Raw genomic sequence first — 19559 nt, forward strand, 5'->3', positions numbered from 1 at the left:
AAGCAGACCCTGGTGCTTCTGAGAGGTGGTAAGGTATGGTGAAAAAGAACCTGGGCTTTTGGAAGTCACCCTGACCCGCATTCTAATGGCTGCCTGAGCATACATTAGCTGGGTGACCTTGAGCAAGTTATTTGACTTCCAGAGCTCTTATTTCCTACCTACTTTGCAGAGTTGATGTGAGACTCAGTGCATAAACAGTGAAAGTGCCTAGCCCTGTGCATGCTCAAAGTATAGGCCCAATACACAGTAATTATTATTTGGACTTTTTTTTCTTGTAGGACAAATGACATAGAAGTATAAGTCTAGATTTTTATGTCACATTGAGGGGTACTGATTGGGAGACTGATTTCATTTAATGACCCCAATTAGTGGCTTTCCTATATTCTGCAACTTTGGAAGGCAGCTATGCTCACCACTATACCACCAATGTCACTGCTTCCAGGACTATTCTGCAACTTTGTAGAACGCTCTCTGCAACTGGGGTTTGTTATGTCACTTTCTTTGGCCAATGAGATGTTAGCAAGTTTGCTGCCAGCATAAGCTTGAAAAGTGTATATGCATTTCTACTTGCTTCTTTGCATGGCTGGGCTTGCTCGCTCTTGAACCTATGCCTACTATAAGAGCATGACCAGGCTAGCTGTTGGCAGGATGTGAGAGACATGTGGAGAAATCTGAGTTTTCCTCGCTGATTGGCCAGTGGATCAGATACATGAGTGAGTCCAGCCAAGCCAGCCCCATTGGCAGAAATACCCAGTCAACCCAGAAACTTGAGAAATAATAAATGGTGTTGTTTTTAGCCACTAAGTTTTGGGGGTGGTGTGTTACATGCAATAGTTATATTAACTGATAAACCTTCCAAACTTACCCACCACTAGGTAACAGGTGTTTGCAGAGGCCTAAGCAAAGGAATAAGGGTATCATCCTCATCCTACCAAGAAAATAAATGCCATCATCTTTCTCGAATAAAATCACCTTCTCACAATATGGCATCAGGGTATCCTTAAATCTGTAATGTTACAATTACACTGACCTGGGTCTCTGGTTTCTAGAAAAAGAAAGGAACCAAGTAATAGTGCTAGAAGCATAATGAAACATTTGGGGAAGAATAAGCACCTTTAGAAAGAGTAACAGAGAGAGAGAGAGAGAAATCTTATACGTGGAACTTATGTGAGATACTGCCTAAAAGGTTTCTGTCAAGGAACGTTTGAGTGGACAAGGCAGCTGCTTAACTTTAACTGTAAAAGGATATAGCTTCTAACCCACTGGTGGTATCTCATGGAAAGGAAGGGAGGTTGATGGAGAAGGAGGGTATTCAGAGAAGTTGAAGCAAAAGAGGCCTTTTTTTTTTTTTAAGATTTTATTTATTCATGAGAGACACACAGAGAGACAGAAAGGCAGAGAGACACAGGCTGAGGGAGAAGCAGGCTCCATGCAGGGAGCCTGACGTGGGACTCAATCCTGGGTCTCCAGGATCAGGCCCTGGACTGAAGGCAGCACTAAACCACTGAGCCACCCGGGCTGCCCAAAAGAGGCCTTTTTGAGAAGTCTCCCCAGGAAACTTTTCATAGTATAAGGTACCATAGTAACTCCAGAGGGAGGAGGTGAGGCCAACACCCAAGCCTCTTTCCACTGATGGTGACCATCTTCTTAAGAAAAACACTAGGACATGTAATTTTACTACAAGAGAGTTTCATTTCACTTGGGTACTAGGTTCTAAAGTTACTATATAAGAGAAAAATCTTGTGTAAGCAAAATTATTCTGAAATTCTCTGTATGGTCTGTGAAGTACTATAATATATAGTTTTGGCACAACCGAGATATCAAATGTATAACATATATGACAATGTTCAATAAGTGGTTTTTTCTTTTAAAAGCAAATATAGAATTATTTTAAGTTAAACGTATGATCAGTGTGATTGTACTTAGTGCCAAGGTACCTGTGTGAGGCACTGGGTACAGTGGAAATAACTCTGGCTTTGCCACTAATCTTGGGCCTCCACCACTTACCGGCTGTAGGATGTTGGGCCAGTTCTATTCTAGTCTCTGTCTCTTCATCTGTAAAATGGGATTAAGTCCTAACTTGTAGGGTTGGCTGTGAACATTAAATGGACAAAGCAGGGATCCCTGGGTGGCGCAGCGGTTTGGCGCCTGCCTTTGGCCCAGGGCGCGATCCTGGAGACCCGGGATCGAATCCCACATCGGGCTCCCGGTGCATGGAGCCTGCTTCTCCCTCTGCCTGTGTCTCTGCCTCTCTCTCTCTCTGTGACTATCATAAATAAATAAATAAAAATTAAAAAAAATTAAAAAAAAATAAATGGACAAAGCACCTAGAACAGTGCCAGGCCCAAAATAGGTTGCTCAACATACAGTACTAATTATGAACATGAGGGGAGTGATAGGAAACAACATTTAAAATCAGGACTAGGCTTGAAAACTATAGAAAATACGGTCACTATATTTTATAATACAGGCATCTTTCACATGCAATGAATTTAAGGTGACTTTTAGATAACTTAATCTCTGCCCACTACCCCATGAAATCATTCTTTAAGTTCCCCAAATAGTCTTTGTACTCTCCTACTCCTACCTCATGCCTTTACTAAAGGGGATCCTCTATTTCAAATCCCCTTCCTTCCCAAGTTTACCAGTAAGTAACTAGGCAAGGCTTAAATACAACTTCATCCAAGCTTTCCCAGAGAGTCTCTCTTGTAATTCACCTCTCCTGCCCATATCTCCATAGCATATTATGCCTTGGTTATAGCATCTGTGCCTTCCACTTTATTTTTTTTTTTTACAATTTTTTTAAATTTTTATTTATTTACGATAGTCATACAGAGAGAGAGAGAGGCAGAGACACAGGCAGAGGGAGAAGCAGGCTCCATGCACCGGGAGCCCGACGTGGGATTCGATCCCGGGTCTCCAGGATCGTGCCCTGAGCCAAAGGCAGGCGCCAAACCGCTGCGCCACCCAGGGATCCCTCCACTTTATTTATTTATGTGCATTTCCTGTCCCTCTATTAGGTCGTGTTCCTAGAGGGCAAGGATCAGGTCTGATTCTTTTTTTTTTTTTTTAAGATTTTATTTATTTATTCATGAGAGACACACACAGAGAGAGGCAGAAACACAGACAGAGGGAGAAGCAGACTTCATGCAGGGAGCCTGATGTGGGTCTTGATCCCGGGACTCCAGGATCACGCCCTGGGCTGAAGGCAGGCACTAAACCGCTGAGCCACCCAGGGATCCCCAATCAGGTCTGATTCTTGTCTGGATCTCTCACAGTGTAGCACAGGGCACAGGCTCAGCTGGGCACATAGTGGCTAAATCAGATTTGTTAAGTATCACTATGGCAATACAGCTTAGTGAGACATTGCTTAAAATTTTGAAATTTTGCTTCTCACAGGGAAAGGCCATCTTCTTCCCCCGGACCTTCACTCGAATGGTTCTAATCTCAAGTATGAAAAGTGGAAGATCACATTCCTTGGGGATTACAATGAGATGGCCTCATTCACAGAAATAATGTGGTTTTTCCTAGAGCCAAACTGGCCCACATAATAAATTTTAGCCATCAACAGAAGTGAATTTACAGGACAGGCTATCTTTCCAGTTAAAGGAAGAAAACATAGGGCCTGGCAAGCTAATTAGGTCCTAACTGAAGCAGGGATGACACCACCTATACTGCATTCGGTTGCCCAGAGAATTAAGTGACATCAGTGATGCAAAGCTTAGCCCCAAGTGTTCCATGCAGTAGACACTCAAATCTATTACCTAGGCCCTTTCGCTGTTCTGTTCTTAATAAAGCTACATTGGAACCTAATTATCGACTGTCCTGAGTTTGGTATACTTAAGTTTTTCTTTCTGGGCCAGGCAATTATTGGGGCTCCCCCTAATGCTGTTTTAACTCTAAGCCTTGGTGTCTGACCCCGAATACAATGCCTGGTGGGGCCTGGGCACTTTTTTCTCTGACATTTTCATTACTACTGCCAGGAGGTGGTGAAAATCCCAAGCCCTGGAGATGTTATATTTAGTCAATACTATCATTGTTTCTGTAAATTTTTGCTTTGGTAGAGAAAAGATCCCGGTTCAGAATTCCCTTTGACTGCAATCTCCTGCCATTTTTCAAATTCCTGGCAATCATGACCCCTTATGTCCCTTAGTCAACTCAGGCTTTCAACTAGCTGTTCTCAAGCTGCATCAGGCATAATATTTCCACACGAGATCATGAACAATAAATGTTTATCAAATGAGTGAAAACAACCATTTTTCTTAACACAAAGGCTAGGGAACTGGTCCTTAAACCCAGCAGCCCTGGGCAACAATCATTTCTTCTCACTTCAGTTTAAATTTCAGAGCCTCTCAGATAAAGGTCTAGTCCTAGGTAAAAGATGGAGGAAGAGCAAGGAAAGGTTCTAAGAGTTTTTTTAAGATTTGGGATCTGCTCAAAAAAAGTTCCAAGATTAAATTCTGCTTCACTCTAGGCAAAATCAGCATCTCTGGAGAGTGTGAAGTTACTCACACAGGGGATCCAAGTTTTAGCATGCAGATCTCCAGGGCAGTCAAGAACTCTAGACTGTGGCCACTCCCAGCCAAGGGGGCTGGTGTGTGTAGTCATTAAAATCATTCTCTCTGCTCTCTTGCCTGACCAGGCCCAAGACTTTTCTGTCTTGGCCTGAGAAACATTATGCTAGGGTATTATAGATTTTCCTGGATAAGAATAGTTAAAATCAAAGGAAAAGAAAGCCAGTTTTTCTCATGAACATCACTTTTACTTGAAAGAATGACAAACTACTTATTCAGACTTGGAAACTGCCATTTTCCCAAAAAAATGAACAAAATGAGCCTGTCACTTCAAGGAAAACAACTTTTTGTTTGTGGCCAATGACAAAATTCAAGCTTTGAGGCAAAAATCAGAACTCTGGAAATTTGGAATTTAGAATTTTGTATCCACCATCACGAACTTCCCAATACTTTTAAGTGGTGATAGTAATACATGTAAATAGTAACACATGTAAATAGTGGTGATAGTAACACATGTAGTCTTTTGATATTATAAAATGAAATGGAAAAACATTTAGAAGAGCTGCATAACTCTGTGAACCTATTTTCCAAATGAGCAAAGCATGATGTTTTAGAATCATGCATTGGTAAAAAAAAAAAAAAAAAAAAAAAAAAAAAAAATCCATTCAAAGTGCTAAGATAAACCAACATTTTAATGTAATTGAGTATAAAGAATCCATTGATATGGTCTCAGATTCCATATTGCAAAGAATATCAACAATCACTTGGAAAGGCTATTAAAATACATTATCTGTTTGGGGCTGATTTTTTTTTTTAAGATTTTATTTATTTATTTATTTATTCAGAGAGAGAGGGGGGGGGGCAGAGACGCAGGCAGAGGGAGAAGCAGGCATCATACAGAGAGCCTGACGTGGGACTCGATCCAGGTCCCCAGGATCACGCCCTGGGCTGCAGGTGGCGTTAAACCGCTGCGCCACTGGGGCTGCCCTGGGGCTGGATTTTTAAAATATGCTTCAATGTAGTGCAACTGATGGGATACAGAAACATATATGAGCATCCCGTTTTTTGTTTTTTTTTTTTAATTAAGCCAGACAAAGAAATTTGTGAAAATAAAAATGAGACCATTTTTCTATTTTTTTGGGAAATGTATTTTTCATTAAAATTGTTTATGTTAACATGATAGGCTTAATATTATTAGTAAATGAATTAGTAACAAAATATTTTAAAGCTTTCTCAGTTTTAATACTTAATTAATCAATAAATAAATATCAATAGATGAAACCAAAAACGGAAAGCTCTTTTGGGTCCTCAATAATTTTGAGGAGTATAAAAGGGTCCCAAGACTAAACATTGAGAAATGCTAACGTAAAGCCTCTATTGGTGCCTGTCATCTGGTGGGTGTACAATAAGCAAAGTGATTATTAACAATGATACAGTTCATGGCATATCTGGATAGCTTTTGGGGCATGAATAAATTTTCCACCTCACCTTTCTGTCCACAATTTGGTAATTGCTCGGGAATAATCAAGGTCACCAGACCAGACAGCTTTCAAGGTCTGCTTTGAAGCTGGATCTAATATCCAGCACTAAACCTGCTCTGATTCCTCTTATGGATTCCTTTTAATCCCAAGAGTTTGTGTATGCTTGTAGAGGATTCCCCTAAGAGATATGTTGTATCTAACCAGTGGCCCTTCAGTAGCTTCCAAATCCTATTCTGAAATGACCCCATTAGAGTACCCTATTCTCAAGGCACACAACCCCTTTGATCAAGGCAGAATGAGGGCAACAGAAACAGTTAAAATTCCCTTCCAGAAGCCAAAAAAAAAAAAAAAAAAAAAAAAAAAAGATTAATCCCTAGTCTAGCAAAACTCATCAGCCCAGTCACTGCCACTTACTCTTCTATTCACTTCATTCAATGAACATGCTCAGAGCCCATTCTCATTGTGGTAAGTGCTGGGAAACACCAAATGATATAGAATCCCTGCCTCAAGAACACATGCTTAAACAAGACAGGTTCATGCATGAGGCTGTCAATGCTCCCAAACTCCTAGATGCCTCATATTCATTTTGGAGAATTGGGCAGGAACACAAATTAAAAAAACACACAGTTAAAGTTAATGTGACAAAATAATGTACACATTCAACCAACCAACCAGGACCCTGGGCTTCTCTACTTCATGTAAGCTTATTTAATGTGCTTTCTCACGTACTTATCCAGTTTGAGGATCTCCTTCCTTTAGGTCCTCTTTCCTACTTTGGTCTCTCTTTAATTTCCTGGCTCCTTTCTGGTTAAGCTCACTACCATGGCACCTCTGGCCCCTGAGTTTCATGACTTGGCCTCAGTTGACCTCTCATGCTTCATTTCTGTGCTTAATACCTGACAATCTTAGGTTCTATTCGTACTGCTTCTTTAATACACCTTGCCCTGGAAACCTCAGCATCTCAGTTCTACTCAGCAAGTTTGCACTCATGCCCTAAGATCTTGGTCAAAGGTTAATACAGCTTTTACTGGACCACACTAAGTAGAACTAATTCTTTCTGCCCCAAGTCCCTGGTGGAATGACAACTCTTTGGAGGCAGGGAGTGCATCTTAGTCATTTAAGTGTGCCCAGGAACCTAGGCTTGGCTTGGATCTGACACATAGCAGACATTCATTGAATACATGAATAAATGCCTAAAGCCCACCTGGCTCCATTTCAGTTGTTCTACACAAAGGATAGAATCTAAAGACACAGATGAACTAGCCCTTTCCTGGATATGCTATGCTAAAGGCATAGCTCTATCACTTTGGGTCGCTGATGAAAGGGTATCAGTGCTAAGAATCTCAGACCACTCTAATGCTGGCAATCAGAGCTATAGTTAATTCTTAAAGAGGTGATAGTGCCTCAGTGCCCTGGAGCTTTCACCCAAAATTCCCACTCAGGCTGTTGGCTCAGTTCCTTCCTGAAAGAACAGCTGTTTTACACTAGCTGGTTTACGGAGAATCCACTCTGATTGTACAAGCTCAGTCAAGAATAAAGCAGAGAGTCTCTGACCCCAGTAGCCTTCCACCCTAAGGCTAGCTCATCTGTTGAACCTGCAGCCTGGGTACAATCATCCACAGGAAGGCCTAAACTACTGCTTATTAACCTAGAACTTCAGGCAAATCATATTACCTATTCTGTCACCCCAGCACAGATTTCTCATGGGTAAAAGAGTATAAACTTTGGAGACAGACTGTTCTGAGTTCAAATCCCAAGTTCTGCCATTTCAGTATGATCTTGGATTATTACTCAATTTCTTTGAGCCTCAATTTGCTCTTTTATGAATGAGAATAAAACCATACTTCACAGAGTTGTGAGGACAGAAGGAAATAAATTATGTAAAGTACCTGGCCTGGGCCTGGCACACAGTAGGTGCTCAATACCCGTTAGTTTCTTTCCTCTTCTGTCCTGGAAGAAATGACAGGGAAACTTACTAAGTGAGACTTGCCCAATCCAAAGTTATTACTTGAAGCACGGGACGGAGAACTAGACAGGTGACCTTCAAGGCCCCTTTGTATGCCCCCCCCATCCACAATCTCTGGCTACCACTTCCTAGTAAGACCCTTTAGTGTTTCGGGGCCCTGGTTTCTGCCTTAGATTCCCTATATCACTTTTTCAGAGTAGATGAAGAGATCTATTCATTTCAGAATGGAGGGGGAATCACAAAGGGAGCTGGAGAGCTGAGAGCCCTGGGGAGGGACTGAAGGGAGATGGCCTAGGACTGCAGCATGTTCATCCACATACAGGTTGAAGGATGAGGGTAGGACCACGGGCACAGAATCAAAAGGTACAAACATGGGGCCTTTTCTGGGATGCAAGATCTCTTCTCTTTAGTCCTTTTCTGTTCTGCACATCCCACTCCTTTCCCTAATATCAGTTTCTTTCCCCAAATTCATAAAGCACTCACACCTGCTCTCATGCTGTTCTCACTGCCTCTTCCTTTTTAGGCAGTCTGGGTATTACATTCTCCTAAGTCCATAGGCAGAACTAACTATGCTGTGCTCTGGGATGCCCTAATACTTATCATGTATCCCAGTTTTTGAAATCTGTCTTCTCTATAACACTGAGAATGCTGGAAGCAGGACCTGTGTCCCATGACTCACTGCATCCCAATCGTTCAAACAGAGATGGCAGCACCAAGTGGATATGGGGAAACGTTTGGATACACAATGTTTAGCAGTTGGAGAATATTATTAACAGGGCAACAACTGGAGAAGTCTGTTTTTTGTTTTTAAAACTAAAGATGTTTCTTTCTATTCTTGCTTATGGAAAAGCTCCCCTCTCTGGGAAGTCCATTCTTTGAAGAATATATTAGGCTTCCACAAAGCTCTGCGACCCTCAACTCAGCAGTTCACAGACCCAGCCATGCAACAGAACCACCTGGGGCAGTTTTACAACCATACATTCCTGGGCTCCAGACCTAGAGACTAATTCTGTAGGTATGGGACAGGGTCCAGCAATACAGGGGATCTGATTAGTTAGGCTGGGCTGAGGGAGAGGTAGAATCAAGTAATCACAGCTACTTCTTCCACTGAGATTGCTTCCTCTCATGTTATCAGAGAATTTACCCAAAAACAACATGTTCGCGTTTTCTTTTTTTTTTTTAAAGATTTTATTTATTTATTCATGATAGTCACAGAGAGAGAGAGAGAGAGAGAGAGAGGCAGAGACACGGGCAGAGGGAGAAGCAGGCTCCATGCAGGGAGCCCGACGTGGGATCCGATCCCAGGTCTCCAGGATCATGCCCCAGGCCAAAGGCAGGCGCTAAACTGCTGCGCCACCCAGGGATCCCCATGTTCACTTTCTTATTTAAGAGTTTTCATTGTGGGCCGCCTGGGTAGCATAGCTGGGTAAGTATCTGACTTTTGGTTTTGGCTCAGGTCATGATCTCAGGGTGCTGGGACTGAGCGCTGCTTTGTGCTCCATGCTCAACCGTGGAGTCTTTCTCTCTGTCCCTCCCGCTAGTGCTGTCTCTCTCTCTGAAAGAAATAAAGTCTAAAAAAGAAAAAAAAAAAAAAAAGCTTTCATTGATTCTTCACTACCGACAGAATAAAGCCCAAACTTGGTGTGGCTTTCTAGAACCCTGCTAATCTCTCTCCAGCCTGATCTCACGCTACTCTGCCTGAGTTGGGCAGTTCTTGCCTCTGGGTCTCTATATTGCTTTTTTTTTTTTTTTAAGATTTTATTTATTTATTCATGAGAGAAAGAAAGAGAGAGAGAGAGAGAGGCAGAGACATAGGCAGCAGGACAAGCAGGCTCCATGCAGGGAATCCGATATGGGACTCGATCTGGGAACTCCAGGATTATACCCTGAGATGAAGGCAGACGCTCAACTGCTGAGCCACCCAGGTGTCCCATCTATATTGTTTTGTTTAGATATTTTCTCCCACCTTCTCCTTTAAAGGAACTTCTACTCAACCCTGAAGCATCAGCTCTGAGAAGTCTTCTATAGGCTATCATATCTGTGCATCTTCAATACCAAATATCTGTAATAATAATCGTGGCTACCACTTGGGCTAAGTGCTTAACATGCAGTACTTGCTACCCTAATCTGAGCCTGGCATCACTGTCATAGATGTGCGAAAACAAACTAAGAAGGCTAAAACTCTTCCAAAGGCTGCATACCAGGATCTAGGACTTGAATCTTAACTCAGAGTAAGTGATGTTCTTCTAGCCTAACTACAAATAATATATACATGTGGGCAGAGACTGATTCACCTCTGCATCCCCAGCTAGCCCAGGGCCTGGCACAGATCAGATGTCCATTAGTGTTTGTAGAATAAATTAATACCAGATCTGGTGAGAGGGAGACTGGGTGTGGTGTGTGTATAATGGGCCTAAATGAATGAATGACTACCACCCTGGCCCAGCAGTAAAGGCTTCTAAGAACAAAGTGGAAAAAAATCTAACTTTTACTTCTTTTATTATAATTTGGTTTAACAGCCACTTATTGAGCACATAAGAACCATGCACAATAAATACCCCACAAATGAATTAAAACATAGCCACTGCTCTCAAAAATTCTAGGTTCAGTATATAAAGATGTCAGTATCTTAACAGTCCATCTAATATCAGATATTAAGTTTATAGCTCTGGGACATTTTAAGGAAATTAAAAATAAAAAATCTTAGCAAGTAAGTCTTCATCTTCAAAGGCCTTTTAGCATGTCTACATAATGAATCTTTATTGGCTTACTGAGAAGAAACAGGTGGCAGAGATCTCCTGCTTGGTATCATTTCCTACTACTTGCAATGAAAGTGGTCAGGCTGGGTGGGCAGTGATTTTAAGGGGGAGGTTCCCAGGTATAGGGACTATCTTATTCATCTCTGTGTCCAAAATAAATACCCTGGCACAGAGGTCGTAATGCTTACTGAGTGGATTAAACATAATGAAACGGTTTCAATAGACACTGACTGATCCTCTGCTCCAGCCTCTCGAGGGAGCAGGTTTAACTCTGAGCAGTGGGGAACCAGGTCTCTAGAGTCTCTTTAAGCTGGGCTGAGCAGGTCTTAGCGGGTGCCGCAGAGAGATGAAAGATGAGAGATGGGAAAGGCAGGTTGAGCTCAACCAGCTCCAAATGCTGGTTTACAGTCTGGCAAGTCTCCTGAGGGTTTACTGAGTGTGCACCTGGATTGCAGGCTCAGTGGTCCAAGAGCGACCAAAAGACAGCAGAACTGCAGGTGAGAACACTCAGGCTTTGGATGGCCATCTGGCACAGTTCCCACTATCTCTGACTCCTGCTCTTGCCTGAGGAGCCTCGATGTACTCGGTGCTACGTGGGTTGCTCCACATTCTCTTATGATGTTGCTGACGAGGCTTAGAGAGAGGAAAAAACAGGCCCAGGGTCACAAAGCTAGAAAGAAACTGAACTTGGGAGTTCACCCCAAGTCTGGAATAACTAAACACTAAACAGTCTTATTTATCTGCTTTGTATGTTTTTTTCCTTTGCTAATAAGGCGGTAACTGTTTCAGTCTTATTTAGTAAGTGAGGATTTGCATTTTAGTGAACAGATCAATAGAGTTTAGTGACCTGAAACAACTTAAGGACTTTTGGGCTAGCTCAAGGTTCTGCATTTAAATGTGAATGAGTTTTGTAAATGAACAAAAGGGACTGGGATGGAACCAGAATGGTCAAACTTGAACTCAGAGGAATCACCACTCTTCTAGCCTAACTACAATTACTGTATACACGTTCTCTGGACCGTGAGCCCTTTGTGGGCAGGGACCACATCGGATTCACTTCGCATTCCCAGCTAGCCCAGGGCCTGGCACAGATAAAGTGACCTTCATATCATGGGCAGACACTATTCAGACTGCACATTACTGCCTTGCAAAAATGTGGGCACAGCAACACCAAATTTTTAGTTTTAAGGCACAAATCCAGTTTGTGGGAATCTTTTGGTTTTTAAAAAATTGGCTCAAATCAAAACAAAAATAAGACAATGTGTGACTTGGTATGTTAGAATCTGTCTGTGTGGACTAGAAATGGTCCTATTTGCTGTCTTTTGCTTCAGTTTGGCATGCAACACTGAGTTTCACTTTATGTATTCACTCTGTGTACACAGAATTATAAGCAGCAGTGGGAGACAGAGATCCTCACCAAAGGCACAGTGGTGGGCCAAACAAGGACCCCAACCCTTTCAGTGGGTGTGTTGTATCAGGGAGCAAAAGCTGCTTCTGGTATCCAGAAACCCCCACCCCAGTGAAGAAGTAGGATATAATCAGAAGGGAATTTGTCATTTATTTCACCTCTTTGTGGCTAAAAAAAAATTTTTTTTAAAAGCTTTGTTAAATCCCATACAGTATATAAGAGTGTCCTTTTTTGGCACACGGGGAGGGGGACACCTGAGATCTACACTGGGAGTTATTTGAGCAAATGTTTACTTGCTCTGAGTTTCTGTTTCTTCATCTGAAAAATGGGGTAATAGTATTTATATCCTTCAGTTCATTCATCAACATTTGTTAATCACCAGGCACAGGGGTACAAAAGTGACTGACATGGTTCCTGCACTCTCAGAATTTATGTAGTAAAAGCAGACTAATAATTAAACCAATAATTATTGGTTTATGTGATGAGTTAACTCATCACATTTGTACTAAATGCTGAGGAAAGAACAGGGGTGGTGGGAGGATTAGAAATATGGTATGTAAAGTGTCTGGCATGAATAAATTAATGAACTGGCAGGTCAAGCAGTGGAGATGAAGCTTATAGCTCTTTTTTTTTTTTTTTTTTTTTTGAAGCTTATAGCTCTTAAGAAAGCTGTGTCCTGAATAAAAACTAAATAGTTAAGCCATTACCCAAAATTCTGGCCATGAGTACTACAGCTTAGCTAAGTGGCGGGGGACACTAAAGTGTTGCTGGTGAATAGGAAGGAGAGGACCTACCCTAACACTCCGCTTTTGGATAACAGCACTCCCAGGGTGCTCCACAGAAGAGAAAGGAAAGCCAGAGGGAGAAGCAGGTTCAGAGTCTAAAGTCAGATCAGGCAACAGTGTGGTCCAACCTGGGGAGTTGCCTCCCAGGGTAGGGGGTGGGGGTGAAGGTGGGGCTTCTGACACTCAATAAGTGGTGACATTTTCATTAATTAAAAAATTTTATTGTGATCTGAAACACAAAGGAGATCAGCATCAAAACTGGGTTATAATAAGCACAGGTTCTCAACAGATTCATTCTCTCTCATTCACCTAGTTATTTGACTCCGTGTCACCAAGGCCCAGGGCTAGGCATGAAGGAACAGAGATAGATGATAGTCTGTGCCCTTGTGGAGTTCACAGTGCAGTGCAGGGAACAGATACATCAACAGAATGTCTCACTGAAGAATGGAGGGTGCTAGCAAAGGGAAGCACAGGGGGGCTGTGGGCACAAAGGGGGCACCTCACGCAATGGGGAAGGTAGGGAAGGCTTTCTGGGAATGGTACCCCAAATGGCATCCCCACTCACATGCACAATTCCAGAGATTCTACTAGAAGGCTGTCAAGAGCCATGCCTTCTGGCTGCACCAGCCTCCCAGAGTCCCCTGCTGCCCGATGCAGTGTCTGCAGAGCCAAACGCATCTTCCGCCACGCCTCATCCTCATCCGGCGCTGAATCCGACCCTCCAAGACTCCTGCAGGAGCCTGCCTTCCTTGGCAGGCTCAGCCAAAAGACCAACTCAAAACTCTTTTGTCAGAGCAAGCTTAGGGCCAGCCACCCAGCCCCAGGTGCCACAACCCTCCCAGAGCAACTGTGGCTCATGCCACCCCCGGCTCTCAGTGAACACTGGCAGGGTACCTCCCATAATCTCCTTTGCTCAAAAGAAAGTGACCTTCCAGGTGACAAGCTGGAAGCTTTGCTGAGTCCTGCTACTGCTCACTCTCAGCAGGATTCACCAAACCCAGGGATCTGAGGGTTGGGGAGGGCCACGTTGTGGGTCAGGGGTGTAGAGGGAAGAAAGGGCAGGCTTTGCTAGTAGGTTTACACTTCAGGCCAGGAGGCGCACTAAATAGTCTTCTGGGCAGCCTGGCTGTCTGTTCCAACTGCTCAGCTGGGTGGGGAGAGGAGGGAGGCCCTAAGCGACATATGCTGAGGGCACACAGCTGCTGAGGGGGTAGTGTCTGCAGGCAGTGAGGGGCAAGGGTGGGGCCGCTCCCGGGATGGGGAGTGGGAAAAGCCTGCAGCCTTCAACGCCCCAGCGCCCCAGGCTGGCCTGTGGGTAGGTGGGGGAGCAGGTGGGCCCAGGGGGAGGTGGGGGGCAGATTGCTGAGCTGTGGCCTCAGGAGCAGAGCCCAGTCCCAGTGTGGGTATACGACCAGAAGGTTTAGCCCCTGCTCCAGCCTGGAGGCGGCAGGAGAGGGCAGGCAGCCTGGCCACCGAACAGGATGGACCACGCTTCAGCCTGGGTCCAGAAGGGTCCAGCCTTCACTCCCGCTTCGGGGGAGATAGCCTCAGCCCCAGCTGCTGGAGGAGGATGGTCCATCCATCCCCAAGCTCACCCTGGCCCCGCTCCCGGGAGGTCAAAGTGCCGGAGCAGCCGGACTCGCCTCGAACGCTCCTACCTGCGGTCCGGGCGCCAACTTGGGCTCGTTTTCCTCCCTGGGGCCGTCGCGGTCCGGCTCCACGGGCGCCTCCGGGGGCCCTGCACCCGCTCCCGCTTCCAGGCTCGGCGGCGGCGGGGGCTCAGGAGCCTGGGGCTTCTGTTGCCCCGCCGCCCGCATCCGCTCGCGCCGACCCGCGCCGCCGCTCGGCCTGCTCCGCCTCCGAGTCATGCTGCTGCTCGCGCCGCTCCCTTGCTCCACTCGCGCCGCCACCGCCGCCGCTCCCCTCGCAGGACAACAGCCAATATGGCGGCGCCCGGCTCCCCGCTCTGCTGCTGCCAGCAGGTCATAGGGCGCGGCGTCCGCGCCGCCGCACTAGCCCCCGAGGCTGCCTGCGCCATTTTGAATAAGGTCACTACCTAAAGTTCTGTGAGAGTGAGAATCGAGTGGACTCGCGGGAAGCGACCTGAGCCAGGGAAGGGTGTTCGCTGTGGTAACCATCCTCCACCGCCCTGGGCGCTTAAGAATTGCCTGTTAAATGGAGGAGTAGATTAATTTCTAGAATACTTTCACACTCGCCATCTGACTCCTCACGCACCACCGTGTCGTTCCCATTTTGCAGCGGAGAAAGTCGAGGCTGCTCTCGAGGCTAAGTGGCTGCTCTACATCAACCAGCCAGAACGTATGGGCTCGGGGTTGGTCTGAAGTGAAAGGGAGAAGGAATGGTCTAGGTCTTTTTTTTTTTTAATTTATTTATTTTTATTGGAGTTCAATTTGCCAACATAAAGCATAACACCCAGTGCTCATCCCGCCAAGTGCCCGTGACCCAGTCACCCCCCCCCCGCCCACCTCCCCTTCCACCACCCCTTGTTCATTTCCCAGAGTTAGGGGTCTCTCGTGTTCCGTCTCCCTCACTGATAGGTCTAGGTCTTTATTTGCAACGTCCGGTCGACTGGGAGTCCCGCGTTCGGTTCTTTGGACAGCAGAGCCCAGACCCCGTTTCTGCCCCAGTCTGGCGGAGAAAGAGGACAATTAAGTACACAATTACAACCAGTGCGATGAAGATGAGATGACTGGGGCACATAATCAGTGTTTCCGCAGAAGTGGTATGTGCAGGGAGGATTTTGAGTGGTATGCAAAAGGAACATTTAAAGATGTAATAATTGTGGGACGCCTGGGTGGCTCAGGGGTTGAGCATCTGCCTTCTGTTCAGGGCCTGATTCTGGAGTTTCAGGATCAAGTCCCATGTCGGGCTCCCTGCATGGAGCCTGCTTCTTCCTCTGCCTGTCTCTGCCTCTCTCTATGTCATGAATAAAAAAAAATAAAATTCTTTAAAAAAATAGAAATGTAATAATTGTTATTGTTTTTATTATTATTATTATTTATTCATGAGAGACACAGAGAGCGAGAGAGGCAGAGACACAGGCAGAGGGAGAAACAGGCTCTATGCAGGACTCGATCCCGGGACTCCAGGACCCCGCCCTGGGCCAAAGGAGGTGCCAAACTGCTGAGCCACCCAGGGATCCCCAGTTGTGTATTGTTAAAATGAGTTTTCCCTCTCTCCTTTTTTGAATATATGAGACATGCAAATGGTACACATTTTTGAAAAAAGTTTTGAGTGCAATCTCTTATGCCAGGGCCAGTGGTACCCTGAAACTATATGGTCGTTATATGTAGAGTTGCTATATGTATCAACAGGCCAGAATTAGGACATGAGCCTAATTAATGGGAACCAGGGCTATTTTGAGAAGAAAGACTACATGGCCTTGGAGCTTTCCTTAACTGCCAAAGAATAAATGGAAAATACTTCATCTCATTATAGGGATTAGTGCCATCATCAAAGATTTAAAGGATTCACGGTGATTCCCACTACATGAACATTACTTCTTAGTTTGGCCAGAAGATAGATAGTATCTTTTCCCATTTATTTTTATTGTGGTAAAATATGCCTAACATAAAACTTAATGATCATAACCATTTTTAAGCGTATGTTCAGTGGTATTAAATACACTCACATTGTGTGCAACCATTATCAACATCCATTTCCAGAACTCTTTTCATCTTGCAAAACTGAAACTATATACTCATTAAATAATTCCACATTCTCCCTTCCCTGGCAACCACCATTCTACTTTTTTTTTTATTTTTAAAGATTTTATTTATTTATGATAGTCACAGAGAGAGAGACAGAGACAGAGACACAGGCAGAGGGAGAAGCAGGGTCCATGCAGGGAGCCCGACGTGGGATTCGATTCGGGGTCTCTAAGATCACGCCCTGGGCCAAAGGCAGGCACCAAACCGCTGCGCCACCCAGGGATCCCACCACCATTCTACTTTCAAAAAATCTCTTTTTCTCCACACCAGCCTTTGATAACCACTATTCTACTTTCTGTTTCTATGAGTTCAACTTTTTTTTTTTTTTAATATTCTACATAGAAGTAAGATCATGTAATATTCGTTTTTTTTGTGACTGGCTTATTTCACTTTGCAAAGTGTCCTCCAGGTTCATCCATTTTTTAAAAAAAGATTTTGTTTATTTATTCATTCATGAGAGACACAGAGAGACAGACACAGGCAGAGGGAGAAGCAGGCCTCCCCAAAGGAGCCTAGTGTGGGACACTATCCCGGAAACGGGGATTACGCTCTGAGCCGAAGGCAGATGCTCAACCCTTAGCCACCCAGGCGTCCCTCAGATTCATCCATGTTGTTGGAAATGGTAAGATTTTCCTTCTTTTGGGGGATTAATATTTTAATAATATTTCATTATATATGTATCATATTCAGATGCTTTGTATATAATGTATACTCTTATACTTTGGTATTTTATGTGTTTTTTTCACATATATACATATACATGTGTATATGTATATATGTATATGCCACATTCTTTTTATTGATGGAGAAGATAGATGGTCCTGAAGAATGAGAGAGCATTATGGCAAACTTATTCTGGTAAGGACTCCAGTTGCTGGTACTTTTTCAGAGTGGTCATTCTTGGAGCACATGGGTGCTGTTGCTGGTTTCTAATAGACAACTATGGGTCTAGTATACCTTTCCTTCTACACCAAACCTCAGGAATAGTTGTGTTCCTCTGGAAGGTGCTGTAGTAAACCTTTACTATCTTGTTTCAAGGGTATGTCACTTTCTGAACACACTTATCTTACAGAAAGTTTTGACCAAATCACCATTCTATTGGCTATTAGGCGCTACTGTGACACTGATGACATCATCCTGATGGACCGAGAACAGGAAATAAGAGATGCCTTAGATGACTTGGTAAGCATGATGTGTGTGCTAAAAGGCAGATAGTAGATCTCACAAATATACAGTGGTCTGTCTGTGGGGGCGTCTGGGTGGCATAGTCAGTTAAGTGTTGCAACTCTTGGCTTTGGCTCAGGTTGTAATCTCTGTGTCATGAGATCAAGCCCTGCTTTGGGCTCTGCATTTAGTGTGGATTCTGCTTGAAATTCTCTCTCTCTCTCTCCCTCTTGCCCCTCCCACTCGTGCCCACCCCCACACTCTCTCTCTCTCAAATAAATAAAGAATATATATATACAATGGTCTGTCCACTTGGTGCACTATCCAGGGGTTTGGGATATATTGAGATGTTTCCTATAAAATGAAGGACAAGTTGCTGTTAATCATACTCCCTATCACTAATAAAGAAGTACAGTACTTTCTGGGCTTCTTTAGACTTAGGTGGTAAAATATGCTATATTTAGCACATTGTTTTTATCTATTACTGGCTCACTTGAAAGTTGTCAACTTTAGGGGGGGATCATATGAGGAGGGAAGCTTTTTTTATTGGATCAGATGGCAGAGTAAGTAGTTTTACCTTTGATTTTTATATTTAGGCATTGGATTTTGGAACAAAGTCATGCCATCCTTCGGCAAATAGTTATTCTCCTTTTGAGGTGCTCCTGGCTTGCTCCAAAGGTCTGGTGAAATTGCTTGCCTGACCATGGCATACCAGGTTATCATGTGACCTGAGCTACCATGTTATCTGATCTACTCAGCCATAAAATCAGGGGTGGTCAGCAGCATTCCATTGCCATGGGGACTGACATATATGGCCTGGGTCCAAGCAAGCCCTAAAGGCACAAGTACAGGCAAACCTGCAAGTACACAAGTAGATTTCCTGAGTAAGTTGTTTACATTCCTCTTCTGCTACTGATATCCATGGTCTCATGGAGAATTGTTTATGATGAACTGCTGGAGGAAGAAAAATCTAAAGCCCAGTTTATAGATGACTCTGCACAGTATGTTGACTTCAGCCAGAAGCGGTTGCTGAAGATTCCCAGTCTTCCTCCAAGAGGGCCTAAAGGACCTAGGAAAGGGAAGTGTGCTTGGAAGCCCTAAAGTATAGACACACTGATTCCTGGGCATTGGATAATGGTTTAGTCTTTTGGTCAGAGATCTGGAAGGAGACAGACTGAAGGTTAATGACAGGAAATTTTGAGGAAGATAAATGTGCATAAAGTGCCCAGAATAGCTTCAGAGCATAAAGTGATTTGTGCCTCAGATGAACATTCACCAAATGGTCTTCACTATGGAAGAACCTCTTTTTTTTTAAAGATTTTATTTATTTATTAATGAGAGACATACAGAGAGAGAGAGGCAGAGACACAGGCAGAGGGAGAAGCAGGCTCCACACAGGGAGCTGGACATGGGACTTGACCCCAGATCTTCAGGATCAGGCCCTGGGACTTGATCCCGGGTCTTCAGGATCAGGCCCTGGGCTGAAGGCAGCGCTAAACTGCTGAGCCACCTGGGCTGCCCTGGAAGAAACTTTTTTACCTGGTGGGCAGTATGACCCCTGTGACTATCAGGCAGTCCCCTTCCTCTGCCATTTTGGGACTTTCTCAGCAGGTTTATGACAAAACTGGCCTGGCAACACGGACTCCCTCTCACAGGTGGCCTTGCCACTATTAACTGCTCAGTCCAGTTTGTCAGTCCCAGGAAACCAGCCTAAGCCCCCAGGGTGGAACCTTACTTTGAGGAGACTAGCC

General features: G+C 44.3%; 1 protein-coding gene across 11 annotated transcripts in view; it reads right to left on the bottom strand.

Moving 5' to 3' along the window:
- FAM193B (family with sequence similarity 193 member B) overlaps positions 1 to 14860 on the bottom strand; it is a 33578-nt gene extending 18718 nt beyond the window's left edge. For 2 of the 11 annotated variants that reach the window (XM_055324882.1, XM_055324878.1), the window contains exons 1-2: positions 13479 to 14708; positions 7885 to 7945 (exon numbers count right to left, since the gene is read on the bottom strand). Coding sequence is in view for 6 of the 11 variants with exons in the window: in XM_055324874.1 (XP_055180849.1) it covers positions 11165 to 11353; positions 13479 to 13591 (302 nt within the window). In the remaining 5 variants the exon portion in view is untranslated. Of the gene's footprint in view, positions 1 to 7884; positions 7946 to 11164; positions 11354 to 12922; positions 13368 to 13478 lie in introns of those variants that run through there. The other 9 variants (XM_055324877.1, XM_055324873.1, XM_055324876.1 and 6 more) reach the window with 7 other exon arrangements.
- Positions 14861 to 19559: the final 4699 nt, after the last annotated feature.

This window comes from Nyctereutes procyonoides, unplaced genomic scaffold (genome assembly GCF_905146905.1).
Source record: "Nyctereutes procyonoides isolate TBG_1078 unplaced genomic scaffold, NYPRO_anot_genome, whole genome shotgun sequence".
NCBI lineage: Eukaryota > Metazoa > Chordata > Mammalia > Carnivora > Canidae > Nyctereutes > Nyctereutes procyonoides.